The sequence below is a fragment of the Pristiophorus japonicus genome, chromosome 3, assembly GCF_044704955.1.
Source record: "Pristiophorus japonicus isolate sPriJap1 chromosome 3, sPriJap1.hap1, whole genome shotgun sequence".
NCBI classification, from domain to species: Eukaryota; Metazoa; Chordata; class Chondrichthyes; family Pristiophoridae; genus Pristiophorus; species Pristiophorus japonicus.
Window position 1 is genome coordinate 124473203 of NC_091979.1, and position 16433 is coordinate 124489635.

At 41.1% G+C, this 16433-nt stretch overlaps 1 protein-coding gene across 4 annotated transcripts in view; it reads right to left on the bottom strand.

Annotated features, from left to right (window-relative positions):
• znf385b (zinc finger protein 385B) overlaps positions 1–16433 on the bottom strand; it is a 751134-nt gene that overhangs the window by 45533 nt on the left and 689168 nt on the right. For all 4 annotated transcript variants that reach the window (XM_070874802.1, XM_070874804.1, XM_070874803.1 and 1 more), the window contains one exon: positions 12365–12527. In XM_070874802.1, coding sequence (XP_070730903.1) covers positions 12365–12527 — 163 coding nt within the window. The remainder of the gene's footprint in view (positions 1–12364; positions 12528–16433) is intronic.

Here is a 16433-nt window from a genome sequence, read left to right on the forward strand (position 1 = left end):
TAGCCATACTTTCTGTCCTTATCTTTTCAAATAAAATTTGCGAGCTAATGCTTAAAAGGACCAGCTAACTGTTGTGGATTTATGTTTTTGAGAGCTCTGGTATAATTGATAATTGAATGAATCATAGAATGATTACAGTACAGAAAGAGGCCATTCAGCCCGTCGAGTCTGTGCTGGCTCTCTTCAGCCAGTCTCACTCCCCCGCCCTTTCCCCATAACCCTGTAATTTTTTTCCTTCAGGTACTTATACAACTCGCTTTTGAAAGCCACGATTGAATCGTTTCTGCACCCTCTCTAAGGCCTTCACATCCTTCCTAAAGTGCGGTGCCCAGAATTGGACACAATACTCCAGTTGAGGTCGGGCCAGTGTTTTATAAAGGCGTCTTGACTGCCACGAGACTCCCAAAACAAGTGCTCTACTCGGAGCTCCGACATGGCAAGCGAGCCCCAGGTGGGCAGAGGAAATGCTTCAAGGACATCCTCAAAGCCTCCTTGAAAAAGTGCAACATCCCCATCGACACCTGGGAATCCCTGGCCCAAGACAGCCCAAAGTAGAGGAAAAGCATCCGAGAAGACACTGAACACCTCGAGTCTCTTCGCTGAGAGCAAGCTGAAGCCAAGCATCGATAACGGAAGGAGCGTGCGGCAACCCAGGCACCCCAAGCTCCTGTTCCTCCAACCACCGTCTGCCCCACCTGTGACAGAGACCACATCGGTCACTCAACCAGGAAACACCAGGATTGGTTTGATGAGAATGACCAGGAGATACAGGAGCTAATAAACTGCAAGCGCAGGGTATTTCTGAACTTAAAGCAACAGCCCAACTTGGGAGCAGCAAAGCAGCTCTACAGGCGGCTGAAGGCCGAGGTCCAACAAAATACCCTTGACTTAAGGAATAGACTGCATTGGTCACCTGAGAACTCATTTTTAGTGTGGAAGCAAGTCATCCTTGACTCCGAGGGATTGCCGAAGAGAAGATAAAGGCTCATCATAATTTCCTTGCTTTTGTACTCTGTACCTCTATTTATGAAGCCCAGGATTCCATATGTTTTTTTAAACGGCTTCCTCAACCTGCCCTGCCACCTTCAACGATTTGTGCACATATATCCTCAGGTCTCTCTGTTCCTGCACCCGCTTTAGAATTGTACCCTTTAGTTTATTTTGCCTCTCCTTGTTCTTCCTTCCAAAATGTATCACTTCGCAATTTTTAGCGTTAAATTTCATGTGTCACGTGTCCGTCCATTCCACCAGCCTGTCAATGTTCTCTTGAATTCTTTCACTATCTTCCTCACTGTTTACTATACTTCCAAGTTTTGTTTCTTCTGCAAATTATAAAATTGTGCTCTGTACACCCGCATCCAAGTCATTAATATATATCAAGAAAAGCAGTGGTCCGAGTACCAACCCTTGGGGACACCACTGTTTACCTTCCTCCAGTCTGAAAAACAATTGTTCACCACTAATCTTGTCTCCTGTCACTTAGCCAATTTCATATTCATTCTGCCACCATCCCTTTTATTCCATGGGCTTCAACTTTGCTGGTAAGCTTATTATGTGGCACTTTATCAAAAGCCTTTTGGAAGTCCATGAACACCACATCAACCACATGACCTTCATCAACTTTCTCTGTTATCTCATCAAAAAACTCAATCACGTTAGTTAAACACAATTTGTGTCAACAAATCCGTGCTGGCTTTCCTTAATTAATCCATATTGGTCCAAGTGACTGTTAATTTTGTCCTGGATTATTATTTCTAAAAGCTTCCCCACCACCAAGGTTAAACTGACAGGCCTGTAGTTGCTGGGTTTCTCCTTACACCCTTTTTTAAACAAGATGTAACATTTACAATTCTCCAGTCCTCTGGCACCACCCCTGTATCTAAGGAGGATTGGAAGCTTATGGCCAATACCGCCACAATTTACACCTTTTTTTCTCCTCTGTGTCCTAGGATGCATCCCATCTGATCCTGGTGACTTATCTACTTTAAAAAAGGAGGGAGAGAGAAAACAGGGAACTATAAACTGGTTAGCCTGACATGAGTAGTGGGGAAAATGTTATTAAAGATGTAATAGCAGCGCATTTGGAAAGCAGTGACAGGATCGGTCCAAGTCAGCATGGATTTGTGAAAGGGAAATCCTGCTTGACAAATCTTCTAGAATTTTTTGAGGATGTAACTAATAGAGTGGACGAGGGAGAACCAGTGGATGTGGTGTATTTGGACTTTCAAAAGGCTTTTGACAAGGTCCCACACAAGAGATTAGTGTGCAAAATTAAAGCACATGGTCTTGGGGGTAATGTATTGACGTGGATAGAGAACTGGTTGGCAGACAGGAAGCAAAGAGTAGGAATAAATGGGTCCTTTTCAGAATAGCAGGCAGCGACAAGTGGGGTACCACAAGGTAAACTGCTGGGACCCCAGCTATTTACAATATACATTAATGATTTAGATGAAGGAACTGAATGTAATATCTCCAAGTTTGCAGATGACATTAAGCTGGGTGGCAGTGTGAGCTGTGAGGAGGCTGCTAAGAGGCTGCAGGGTGACTTGGACAGGTTAGGTGATTGGGCAAATGCATGGCAGATGCAGTATAATATAGACAAATGTGAGGTCATCCACTTTGGTGGTAAAAACAGGAATGCAGTATATTATCTGAATGGTGACAGATTAGGAAAAGGGGAGGTACAACGAGACCTGGTTGTCATGGTACATCAGTCATTGAAAGTTGGTATGCAGGTATAGCAGGCGGTGAGGAGGGCAATTGGCAAGTTGGCCTTCCTAGTGAGAGGATTTGAGTATAGGAGCAGGGAGATCTTACTGCAGTTGTACAGGGCCTTGGTGAAGCCACACCTTGAATACTGTGTACAGTTTTGGTCTCCTAATCTGAGGAAGGACATTCTTGCTATTGAGGGAGTGTAGCGAAGGTTCACCAGACTAATTCCCAGGATGGCAAGACTGATATATGAAGACTGGATCGGCTAGACTTATATTCACTGGAATTTAGAAGAATGAGAGGGGATCTAACAGAAACATGTAAAATTTTGACGGGATTGGACAGGTTAGATGCAGAAAGAATGTTCCCGATGTTGGGGAAGTCCAAAACCAGGGGTCACAGTCTAAGGATAGGGGGTAAGCCATTTAGGATTGAGATGAGGAGAAACTTTTTCACCCAGAGAGTGGTGAACCTGTGGAATTCTCTACCACAGAAAGTTGTTGAGACCAGTTTGTTAGATATGTTCAAAAGGGAGTTAGATGTGGCCCTTACAGCTAAAGGGATCAAGGTGTATGAAAGCAGGAATGGGGTACTGAAGTTGCATGATCAGCCATGATCATATTGAATGGTGGTGCAGGTTCGAAGGGCCGAACGGCCCACTCCTGCACCTATTTTCTATGTTTCTAAGTACAGCCAGCCTTTCTAGTATCTCCTCTTTATCAAATTTTATCCCATCCAGTATCTCAACTACCTCCTCTTTCGCTATAAATTTGGCAGCATCTTTTTCCTTGGTAAAGATAGATGCAAAGTACTCATTTAGTACCTCAGCCATGTTCTCTGCCTCCATGCGTAGGTCTCCGTTTTGGTCCTAATCAGCCCCACCCCTCCTCTTACTACCTGTTTATTATTTATATGCCGATAGGAGACTTTTGAATTCCCTTTTATGTTAGCTGTCAGTCTATTCTCATGCTCTCTCTATTCGCCTCTTATTTCCTTTTTCACTTCCCGTCTGAATTTTCTATATTCAGCCCGGTTCGCAGATATATTCTCAACCTGACATGGGTTATAGGCCCCCCTTTTCTGCTTCACCTTACTCTCTATCTCTTTCATCATCCAAAGAGCTCTGGCTTTGGTTGCCCTACCTTTCCCCCTCGTGGAAATGTATCTCGACTGTACCCGAACCATCTCCTCTTGAAAGACAACCCATTGTTCCATTACAGTTTTGCATACCAATCTTTGATTCCAATTTACCTGGGCCAGATCCTGTCTAAACCACTGAAATTGTCCCTCTGCCAATTAAGTATTGCCCTTGTCCTTTTCCATAGCTAATCTAAACCTTATGATACTATGATCACTGTTCCCTAAATGTTCCCCTACTGACACTTGTTCCATTTGACCCACCTCATTCCCCAGAACCAGATCCAGCAATGCCACCTTCCTCATTGGGCTGGAAATGTACTGATCAAGAAAGTTCTTCTGTACACACTTCAGGTAAAATTTTTCCCCCTCTCGGCCCCTTACACTATTACTATCCCAGTCTCTATTAGGATAAGTGCAGTCCCCCATTATCACTACTCTGTAGTTCTTGCACCTCTCTGTAATTTCCCTGCAAATGTTCTCCTCTATATCCTTCCCGCTAGTTGGTGGCCTATAGAATACACCTAGTAGACTAACCAAATAGATTCTGTCCTTGACTTCTCCAGGACATCTGGGGACAGAAATTGCCCCTTTCCTTAAGGCCCTCATCACCGTAAATCGGCGACCATGCTGCAGAGTGCAATGGTCGCCGATTTTTCACATAATGGCCTCCATTATCAAAATTCCGCTCCTGCAGTATCCGGGCAGTGACCCCCCTACCACTCCGCTGCTGCCGATCTGTCATCAGAGTGTGCACCACTGATGTTCCCCCCGCCGATGGCAAAATTCCGCTAAGAAGATCTTTCTCCCACTCGGTGGTGCCAAAAGCTGCTTTTCTAAGGCGGTGAGTGCGCCCTGTTACCAGTGGTGGACAATTTCGGCTCCCCTCTTTCTCCAGTACGGTAATATTCTCCTTAATCAGCACTGCTACCCATCTCCTTTCTTTCCTTCCTTATCTTACCTGAACTCCTTATATCCAGGAATACTTGGTACGCAATCCTGCCCTTTTTTGAGCCAGATCTCTGTTATCGCCACATCATCATATTCCCATGTGGCTATTTGCCCTTGCAGCTCACCAACCATATTTAGCACGCTTCATGAATTTACACACATGCACTATAAACCTACCTTAGACCTTCTTGTATTCTCTCTTAGTTTGACCCCACCTAATACCATACTATTTCTTACTCTAGTGCTACCTGTCTCTCCCAATCTTTTGTGCACCTTGTTTCTCCTTTCTAATGCTACATCCTGGTGCCCATCCCCCTGCCAAATTAGTTTAAACCCTCCCAATAGCACTAGCAAACCCCCACGTGAGGACATTGGTCCTGGCTCTGTTGAGCTGCAGCCTGTACAGGTCCCACCTCCCCATAACCGGTCTCAATGTCCCAGGAATCTAAAGCCCTCCCTCCTACACCATCTCTCCAGCCAGACAGAGAGAGGGGGAGTGGAAAGAGAGAGAGAAAGAGAAATCAAGATGTTATTCTGGTATCATATGGATTCAATTCAGGTCTTAAAGATGAAAGGCTTCTTAAAAAGTATGGACAGGAGCAGTGCACTTGAAATTCATCCATACTGCCAAGGTTGAGGAAAACAAGTATTTCTTGTCCAAGGTCATGTTAATGGGGTACTAGCAAATGCAGCAGTAAATCTGAGTGCAGCTGCAGACCTGAGAGGCCTGCAACTATGTCTTGGCCCACTGATTTCAAGCTCTTCAGGCTGTTGATGAAGATCAGTAGCCGTTAGGTCTCGCTTGCATACAGACATCCTGGCAGTATTTCTAAATTAATTTTGTTTTGGTTTCATCAGCCTCCTCCTGGTCCCCCCTCAAACCCTCCAGTCAGTGAAGATCTGAGGGCAGTCAACAGCACCATATTATTTTGGAGCCCCAGGGAATTTTTCCTGAAAAAAATTAGACAGGAGGCCAGGAACACCCTTTCCTGTCTCATTTGCATCAGCACAATAGGTTTGGCACTTACTGTGGGTACAGGCTCAACTCTTCCTCTTCCTCCTGTAAACCCCAGAAACCCTGGGGCAACAAAAAGGGTGAGGATATCTGTCTGAATGGGTCTCTGCCCCTTTTCCTGACCTTTAAACCTGGAGAGAGAGAGGGAAAGTGAGAGAGAGGGAATGTGAGAGAGAAGGAAAGAGAGAGAGAAAGACATCCCAAAGTGTTTTATGGCCAATTAAGTATTTTTGAAGTGAAGCCACTATGTAATGTAGGTAACACAGCAGACAATTTATGCACAGCAAGGTCCCACAAACAGCAATGAGATAATGAGCAGGTATTTTGTTCTGGTGATGTTGGTTGAGGGATAAATGTTTTTTCCAAATATATTTTTTGAAACTGGCCTTTTCACTTTTATCCAGGAACTGTGGCAAGCACTGTAACTGTTTCAGCAGCTCACGAGGTGGAATGCTTCAAGAGGATGAAAAACTAACAGACTCCAATATATCCCACAGCAAACATGATTCCTGACACTTAACAGTTAATTTCTAGTTTAAGATTGGATGTATTAGGTAAGGAACTATGGAACATCTTATATAAAAGTACTTGATGGAAAATATTGTTCACTACATTATTTTATTCTGAAAGTGCACAAAGTGTGTTTTATCTGGAATCAAGACAAGTTTCAGACATCATTAAAATAAACATCAGATGACAATTACAAATGACCATTGAATTGTTAGTACAACTGGAAATGGTAACATTTGAATACAAACCAGTTTTGGGATCATAAGGAAAAAGTTGAGAGAACTGGTACACTTTTTCTTATTATTCAGCAACATCTGGTATTTAGATTGGCGGTGATCTCTTTAGTTTATGCATTTCTTTGTGCGCAAAGTAACTATTGCTCTGTCACTATTAATCCCTTTGCCTGAAAGACAATTTTAATTCTCTGTTTTATGAAAAATCCTTTGAATTATTCTTACTTCTTCCCCCCACAACCCCTGCCAACACCTTTTTTTTTCTTTGGTCCACCATTCTCTGACTGAGAGGGTGCAGTTGATTTGCTATTCGGAGACTGCAATGCTATTCTTGATGTGGACTTTAAGGAGCTGCAAGAGAACAATATGAGGTAGCTCATTTTATTTATGCGTATGTCATTTAACTCTATAGGGACGATCACTACTGGGTCCTCACCTGAACCCTGGAGTATCCTTTCTAACCTTTTGTCAATATGTACTGTTCTCGTTCCAGGTAGACTGCTCACCATCCAGTACTTCACAATGCACATGGTCCAAGTTCTTGAACAAATAATCACCCGTAATATGCATCCTCTGTCTTCAGACATGCTTTGGTTTTCTAACTACTTTTTCTTCTGGAACTTTATTACCTTCTGCAGTGTTAGACAGTGCCTGGTATCTATTTACTTAGATAAGCTCGAGTGGTCACACAGGGTTTCCTACCTTTCTTGCTACTTTTATGAACCTCAGACCATCAAGTATCCCCATTTCCTTGACTTCCTTCAGCACTTGTCTATCTGCCTAACAGTTCTCTTCCTGATTGTACTGATCTCCAGCTCCAATCCCTTAAATTTTTATTCTCAAGTTCTGATGTGAACCTGGCCAAATCACTTGCTTGAGATGACTCACTTACTGAATCTAATACTATCCACTTGCACTCAAAAATCCTCTCACTCTATATGCCCTTATAATTCCTGTACCTTGCACTCCAAACCCATAACTTTTCAAATTTACAACAACTTTCATTTATATAGCGCCTTTAACGTAGTAAAACGTCTTAAATCGCTTCACAACAGTGTTATAGATTAACAGACAGTTTTTGCACCTCTGCAAGAAAGGATGCAGTATGTTCTAGTTCTAGTTAAGGGAATGATGTCGGGCTCGGGAAATGTACTCAGTGAATTGCCCCGGGGGTTGGTGCTGAAGCCTCTGATTTACATAAATAACCTGGATTCAGAAGCAGAGTAAAGTGGTCAGATTTGCAGATGATACTAAACTGAGGCAAGCGACAATAGACTCTAAGGAAACAGCTAGTAATTACAAAAGTTATGTCAGATGAAATTCAATACAAGTACAAGGTCTTGTACTTTGGTAGAATAAATGGGAACATACTTGTTAATGAATGACTTTGAACTAGCTCGGAAAGAAGCTGAAAGAAATAAGGGATTCATAATAGACTGGCCTAGAAATTCGATTTGAGCAGGGAGCGGGAGATCAGCTATATGTGCCTGTTCATGTGGGGGTAGGGACCATGTAAATTTGTGGTGGGCTCTAATTATCATGCATCAGGTGTGCAGCCAGCACTACTGCACTGCTTATTGGCTGACATGCCTATTTTTTGGGGGGAAGGGGAAGAAATCTGGCATCTCTGATACCACTTAACATAAGAACATAAGAAATAGGAGTAGGCCATACGGTCCCTCGAGACTGCTCCGCCATTCAATAAGATCATGGCTGATCTGATCATGGACTCAGGTGCACTTTCCTGCCCGCTCTCCATAACCCCTTATTCCCTTGTCATTTAAGAAACTGTCTATTTCTGTCTTAAATTTATTCAACGTCCCAGTTTCCACAGCTCTCTGATGCAGCGAATGCCACAGATTTACAACCCTCAGAGAGAAGAAATTTCTCCTCATCTCTGTTTTAAATGGGCGGCCCCTTATTCTAAGATCATGCCCTCTAGTTCTAGTCTCCCCCATCAGTGGAAACATCTTCTCTGCATCCACCTTGTCAAGCCCCCTCATAACAGTGTTATAGATTAACAGACAGTTTTCGCACCTCTGCAAGAAAGGATGCAATATGTTCTAGTTCTAGTTAAGGGAATGATGTCGGACAATCACAATCACTAACGAGGTGGTACTCAGTAAGATAATGGGACTAAAGGCAGATAAATCCCCTGGACCTGATGGCTTGCATCCTAGGGTCTTAAGAGAAGTAGCGGCAGGGATTGCGGATGCATTGGTTGTAATTTAACAAAATTCCCTGGATTCTGGGGAGGTCCCAGCACATTGGAAAACTGCAAATGTAACGCCCCTATTTAAAAAAGGAGGCAGACAAAAAGCAGGAAACTATAGACCAGTTAGCCTAATATCTGTGGTTGGGAAAATGTTGGAGTCCATTATTAAAAAAGTATTAGCAGGACATTTGGAAAAGCAAAATTCGGTCAGGCAGAGTCAGCATGGATTTATGAAGGGGAAATCATGTTTGACAAATTTGCTGGAGTTCTTTGAGGATGTAACAAACAGGGTTGATAAAGGGAACCAGTGGATGTGGTGTATTTGGACTTCCAGAAGGCATTTGACAAGGTGCCACATAAAAGGTTACTGCACAAGATAAAAGTTCACGGGGTTGGGGGTAATATATTAGCATGGATACAGGATTGACTAACTAACAGAGAACAGAGAGTCGGGATACATGGTTCATTCTCTGGTTGGCAACCAATAACTAGTGGGGTGCCGCAGGGATCAGTGCTGGGACCCCAACTATTTACAATTTATATTAACGACTTGGAAGAAGGGACTGAGTGTAACGTAGCCAAGTTTGCTGACGATACAAAGATGGGAGGAAAAGCAATGTATGAGGAGAACACAAAAAAATTTGCAAAAGGACATCGACAGGCTAAGTGAGTGGGTAAAAATTTGGCATGAAACACAAAAGGATAGTATGCAGGTGCAGCAAGTGATCTGGAAGGCCAATGGTATCTTGGCCTTTATTGCAAAGGAGATGGAGTATAAAAGCAGGGAAGCCTTACTACAGCTATACAAAGTATTGATGAGGCCATACCTGGAATACTGTGTGCAGTTTTGGTTTCCATATTTACGAAAGGATATACTTGCTTTGGAGGCAGTTCAGAGAAGGTTCACTAGGTTGATTCCGGGGATGAGGGGCTTGACTTATGAGGAAAGGTTGAATAGGTTGGGCCTCTACTCATTGGAATTCAGAAGAATGAGAGGTGATCTTATCAAAATATATAAGATTATGAGGGGGCTTGACAAAGGTGGATGCAGAGAGGATGTTTCCACTGATGGGGATACTAGAACTAGAGGGCATGATCTTAGAATAAGAGGCCGCCCATTTAAAACAGAGATGAGGAGAAATTTCTTCTCTCAGAGGGTTGTAAATCTGTGGAATTCACTGCCCCAGAGAGCTGTGGAAGCTGGGACCTTGAATAAATTTAAGAGAGAAATAGACAGTTTCTTAAACGACAAGGGGATAAGGGGTTATGGGAAGCAAGCGGGGAAGTGGAGCTGAGTCCATGATCAGATCAGCCTTGATCTTATTGAATAGCGGAGCAGGCTTGAGGGGCCGTATGGCCTACCCCTGTTCCTATTTCTTATGTTCTTATAATCTTCTATGTTTCGATAAGATCGCCTCTCATTCTTCTGAATTCCAATGAGTAGAGGCCCAACCTACTCAACCTTTCCCCACAATTCAACCCCCTCATCTCCAGAATCAACCTAATAAATGCAGCCAGGTCCTCAAAAAGGGGAGATGCACTGTGGCTACAGATGGCTACAAAAGGTTTAGAAAGGTGCAAAATGGCTGCAAGAGGTCCTGAGGGGACACCCATATTCTCCAATGCAACGTTGAAGGTTCTGGTCCAGGCAGTGGGAAGGATGAAGGAGAGCCCTTTGGCACCAGTGGGAAGGGGTCATTGCGGAGATCAATTCAAGGAGCTTTGTTCCCAGAACGTGACTGAATGTCAAAAAAAATGCTCAATGCCCTCAACAGAGTTCTCAAAGGTTAGAATCCTACATCTGACTTCAATTACATTCTCTTCATAGCTGCTGCCATTCTACACATAATATTCCACTCTCCTGCTTCCCTTCACTCTCCAACAATCACTGCACCACACTTCACCTCCTCTCACACACTCTCTACATCCAACATCACCACTGTGGCATGCCTCACTTCCCCATACTTCACGTCATGCACCTAACATCTACACGATTCAATCATGTTCAGCACATTCTCAAAACAGCTCACAAGAAAGTCACTAACATTCTTTCTTGCAAAAGAAGAGGCAAAAAAACTTGAGTCATTCAAGAGACAATTAGATACTGTGATGAAAAGTGAGAGGGAATGGAGGTTTCTACAGAAATATAAGGTAATTGGGTCAAATGGCCTCTCATCTGTACATAACTGTCAAGATAACCCCTATGGGCAATCATAGCTCAGCATCATCATTACCCTCCATAGTATGTGGAAGGAATCCATGAAGAACTGCTCTATTTTTCCTATTTAGGCAAATAATTTGGTCCAAAAGATGGGGATTCTGCAAAGGATAAAATAATGAACTATCAGCAAAAACAAAATAAGAAAGACAATCAAGTTAAAACTGCATGTCATTCTCTGGATTAATGAATACTCTTATCTTGCATCTTATTATTTAAAAGTATCAGAAAGTACAATTACAATGACATTTTCAGACATTGTTATTGCATAGATAGGAACTCAAGTAATTACTAATTCTTTATGGAATCTCTTTCCTGAATAATAAATTAGAGGTGCCGCAAGAAATACTCAGCTATCCACCAGCTGTGCATTGTTCTGAGAAACGAGGCTAAAAAGCCCTTAAGGCAGAACTATGCATAACCAAATACTGTGCTAGAAAAATCTTGTAAAACATAAACACTAGAATGGGTATGGAGAATAACATTAAAAAGCTGCCTCTGTATAGCTTTGTTGACTTTTTAAACATGTAATTGTAAATTAAAATTCACAATTTGCAGACTTTTAAGAATGCAACTGTTGATTAATTGAATTGAGAAAAATAAAAACCAAATTTCTGAAAATATAAATTGTTACATTAATTTCAGAATTTATTTTTAAATTTGCTTGTTCTTTCAATATTACAGTAAAACATCTCGGATACATCATTCGGGATATATTTTAGCAAATCCTATAAATCATAACTGAGCCAAGTTATATTGATTAAAACTCACGCTATTTACTCATATTAAATACGATTCTTCAATGAACTAACTTGGATTGGCTGGCCCTTATTCAAACATGAGGGGTAATTTTACAAGTGCGTGCTGTCACAGGGTCTTGTAAAATTACCCTTAATTTGTTTAAGGAATCACTCCAACACCAAAGAGGCCTATGAACATTCCTGATGTCTTTTACAAAATAGTCTTTGGATAGGCTCCATCACTGATTCTCTCATAGATTAGTTTGTCCAGATTGAGTGACTGGAAAAGGAAGCAAAATGTGGAGTTATCTTGATGTTTTGCGCAAAGAACCACACTATCTTTGGTATGTAGCCTAAAACATAATTTGCCATTTCAATAGAACAAAAATAGTTTATTAAATACAGCCAAACCAGTTGACTGAATGGAACAAATTACATTTACAATTGATTGAAGTCATATTTAAATGCTTTTTGTTCCATCATTATTAAATAATTAGTCGGCCATTCATCGTGATCAAGCAAACAGCATTAATAAAACATGTAGCAATAAAAGCAGAAATAAGCAGTATCATGCAAACATACAACACAAATAAAGAAAGTACATGAATGAGAAGAACAAAAGTTTCTTTTAACCTGTTTTTTCAGAGCTGTTGGGAGTGTTTGCAGTGGTTGTGGTGGAGGAGGTGATGGCCTTTGTGCTGTCCTTGGTAGCAGTTTTCTGCTTATTTTTCGTGGCCTCCAGTGCTTTGAGCTTCTTGGCATGTTTACTGCCTTTGTAGTGCGCCTCGGCTTGGCTCTACAAAGGAGAACAAATGAACCGTGCAATCAGGCTCATTTCTCATACTTTCACTAACTTTACGGGCGACAGTACAGAAAGAACTTTCAATAATAGGCACTAGACACAAACGGCCTATGTCGGAAAATCACTTGCGATATTTTCAGCAATTAAAATGCTAAATTGGTGCCTCTATTGAAAGATATGTATTAACTATCTAGTTAATAACATCATTTTACTCAAACAAAAGAAACTTATAGGAAGCATGCCACTAACGCAATGCTACAGAGTGACCGTGTAGAGCACAGTGCTACCGGTAAAAATATAATTTGTATGAGAAACATTTGGCTGGTACATGCAAAGACGTATCAAGAACACATGGTTGTATCATTCCAATTAACCATCTTGGATACAGCTCACTGTGTTGGCAGTAGTGAAGCAAGCCATGAAAACAGTAGACACAGATTGCACAAACAAGGGAACACAAAACAAAGTATTTTTGGTTGTGTATAGATATCTTCTCTGAGAAAAGATGTCTGCAGCATTAGGATTACAATTGATTAGCTTAAAATTACTTCCAGGTGATAAAAAAAAGTAGTTAACTAAACATATATGCAGCAGCATTATCAGTTGTAATATCAAATGTGTAAAGCATTGATCTAGTTAATCAGAGTATTGCTTTATTTTATACAAAAAATCCAGATCTTGGACAATTAGGTATAAAATGACAAGAAAATGCTAATCTGTTGTCCAGGTTAATACTGTAGAAGTCATTTATCTGCCCAGATTATACATAATTGTAGAACACATGCTATATTGATAAATAAAACATAGGAGACTTCATCGCACCCAAGAGAAAGGCTTACTTAGTCATTTATCTACTAGTAAGTCTTTCTGCTGATATTTGCAACAAACTCTTAGCCTGCAATATCAGTGTAAACCTACTACTGTCAATGACTCACTTCAATCATATCCCATCTATATATATGAGACCTGTTGAAACACAAATAATTTAAAGAAAGAAATTTAACATTGTAGAATGTTGGCTATAAATCATTTCGTTTACAATGAAAAAGGGATTTGTGTATATTATTAAACAGTAATTTTTCCTTTTGTAAAAGTAAGAAAAGGTGAAACTTTTCATAATTCACTATCTCTCCCCTCCCCGATAACCCACACCTTTTAAATGAATTTTCAGCTTCTCTGCAGGTCCTCTGCATTACACATCATTCTCCACTGGACTGGACAAGTGTCCTCTCTGTTTTTTTTCCATGCTACTCTTTAACTCGTCACAGTGAAGTGCACAAAAGCAGTATGGGTTGAATTGCACTCCAGATACCTCCTTGCCCTGAGACGTGCCTCGCTTCCACTTGATTCTGCCCACAGATAACTCAGTTGTGATCAGGCATCTTCCACCCTTCAATATGAAGTTTGGGACCTGGAATGACAGGACCCTCATGGAATAAGAACTAATTTTTGGAGTGGAAGCAAGTCTTCCTTGATTTCGAGGGACTGCCTATGATGATGATGATATGATTCGTATCTACAACATAGAGAATCACAAGAAAGGATCACATGAAGAAGGTCACTTGGGCTCTTTCATTTCATCCTTCTAGAGTACCAATCCAAATTATAGCAGCTTGCTATTTCTTAAATGGTTCCGGCACCACATGGTTATTATTGGCACTGCGCAGGAGAAAAGATTACACGGAAATTATTAAAGTTTACATTGGGGCAGATCTTGCGGTGAGTATGAAGGCATACTCTGAGAGTACGCCATCATACCACCTTTGAAATTGATCGCAATCCCGAACCTGCGACCTGTCAAGGTACGCCTTGACAGATGATCCGCACTGACAGGGAAATACACATTGTTGGCGCAAGGTTGGGCTAATTGCCCACCAACTGCACAGCTTTTGGCCCAGAAATCCCGGTTTCTCCTTCCCACGGGCGTTCGACGGATTCTAGAAAAAAGAAGCACACTTACCTGAAGCTGCTGCGCCCACGAGTGATCCTGGTCCTGAAGCCCCCACTGACTGCACGTCACAGCACGTGCACATCAGGATGTGCGCAGGGCTGGAGCTGCAGTCACATGGCACTGGGCAGCCAATCAAGGTAAAGTATGTTCTCATTCATAATAATGGGAACTCCGCAAGTTGGAGTTACCATTATTATGAATGAGAAACCCCCCAAACACACAAAACATTAATAATAGAAAAAATACACTACATATTTAACATTAATTTAAATTAAAGTTGCTTATGTATTATTAAAAATATATATTTTTCCGATTTTTTAAAAAAGTTTTTTAAATTATACTTTAAAATAAATTTAAAGTAGTGGACAGGGTTTTTAAAAATAAAATGTGTTTTTAAATTTTTTTTTAAATGTTTTAAGTGTGTTTTAAAACTCTTACGCCTGTAAAAGTAGGCTATGCGCCTGCTTTTATCAGGCGCTAGAGTTTTCAGGACATCCACTGGGCAAGATGTGGGTAAATACCACAAACCTGCCCATGCAAATGTCCTGGCTGTCGGACAGATTGGAAAAGCCGGTTTTCAGCGCATGCGCATTGTGTGCTGAAAACCAGTCTTTGCGATGCCTACCGGGGTCCGTTCACACTCCGTACAGACCCGGGAGGTTGGAATTTCTGGGCCTTTAATAAAAAAATAGAAAAGATACATTACATATTTAACATTAACTAAAATTAGTTATTTATGTATTATTAAAAATATATATATTACTGATTTTTTAAAAAGTTTTTAAATTTATGCTTTAAAATAAATTACACATAGTGGGCATGGTTTTAAAAAATATAATTTGTTTTTTTTATTTTATTTTTTATGTTTTAAGTGTGTTTTAAAACTCTTACACCTGTAAAAGCAGGTTATGTGCCTGCTTTTATCAGGCGCAAGAGTTTTCAGGACATTTGCTGGGCAAGATGTGGGTAAATACCGCAATCTTGCCCATGCGAATGTCCTAGAAGTGGCGCATTGGACCTGTCAAGCTCCAGCTTGACAGATCGGAAAAGCTGCTTTTCAGCGCATGCGCATTGTGCGCTGAAAACCGGCTTTTCCGATGCCTTCCCGGGTCCGCACAACTGCGTACGGACCCGGGGAGGCTGGGATTTCTGGGCCATTACGTCCGAAAATTTTAAGGTTAATGAAAGCAGGCGCAGGAGCTTTCACTGTGAAAGGATCCCATTTGAGTGCATCTGAAAGGATTGTTAACCATTCTGGTATCATTTCACAATAAAATAAAATACATGTACCTAGTGGCAACATACGTATATTTAATATTTAAAATTATCAATATTTTCTGCACTCAAATTGTATGATCAAGAACTGGGCTTTTGGCACAGATCATTTAAACTTCCTCCAAATGTATCAAATAAAGCCATTTTGCTATTTAACTATTTTATATGATACATTTAAAGCTGCCTCACAGCTGGTGTGCTGCTTGCATGGTGTATTGTAAATCAAAAGGATCATTGCCAATGCCTTTCAGTGCTGTTGAATCGCAATCCATCGTAATGGACCTTTGACAGGATACTAAATGCTAGCCTTAAAAGGATAAAAACCTGATTTTCATAAAATACATCGTACACATCCTTAATTTAAAAGTTGGGATGTTTTAATATAGCCCAGGTAATTCTTTAGGCTAGCAAAACACTCTACAACAATCTACTATGCTCCTTAGTGCAAATAAGAAAAGGAACATGTTTCTTAGTATGAAATATAAATAACGTAACGTCGCCTCCCAAATCCGAACCCAACTTTCCTGCATTTTCATATTTGAATCCCTCCAATATGGTTTCCGTGCCTACCACAGTACCAAAACGGCTCTCATTAAAGTTACAAATGACATCCTTTGTGACTGTGACAAAGACAAACTATCCCTCTTCATCCTTCTTGACGTGTCTGCAGCCTT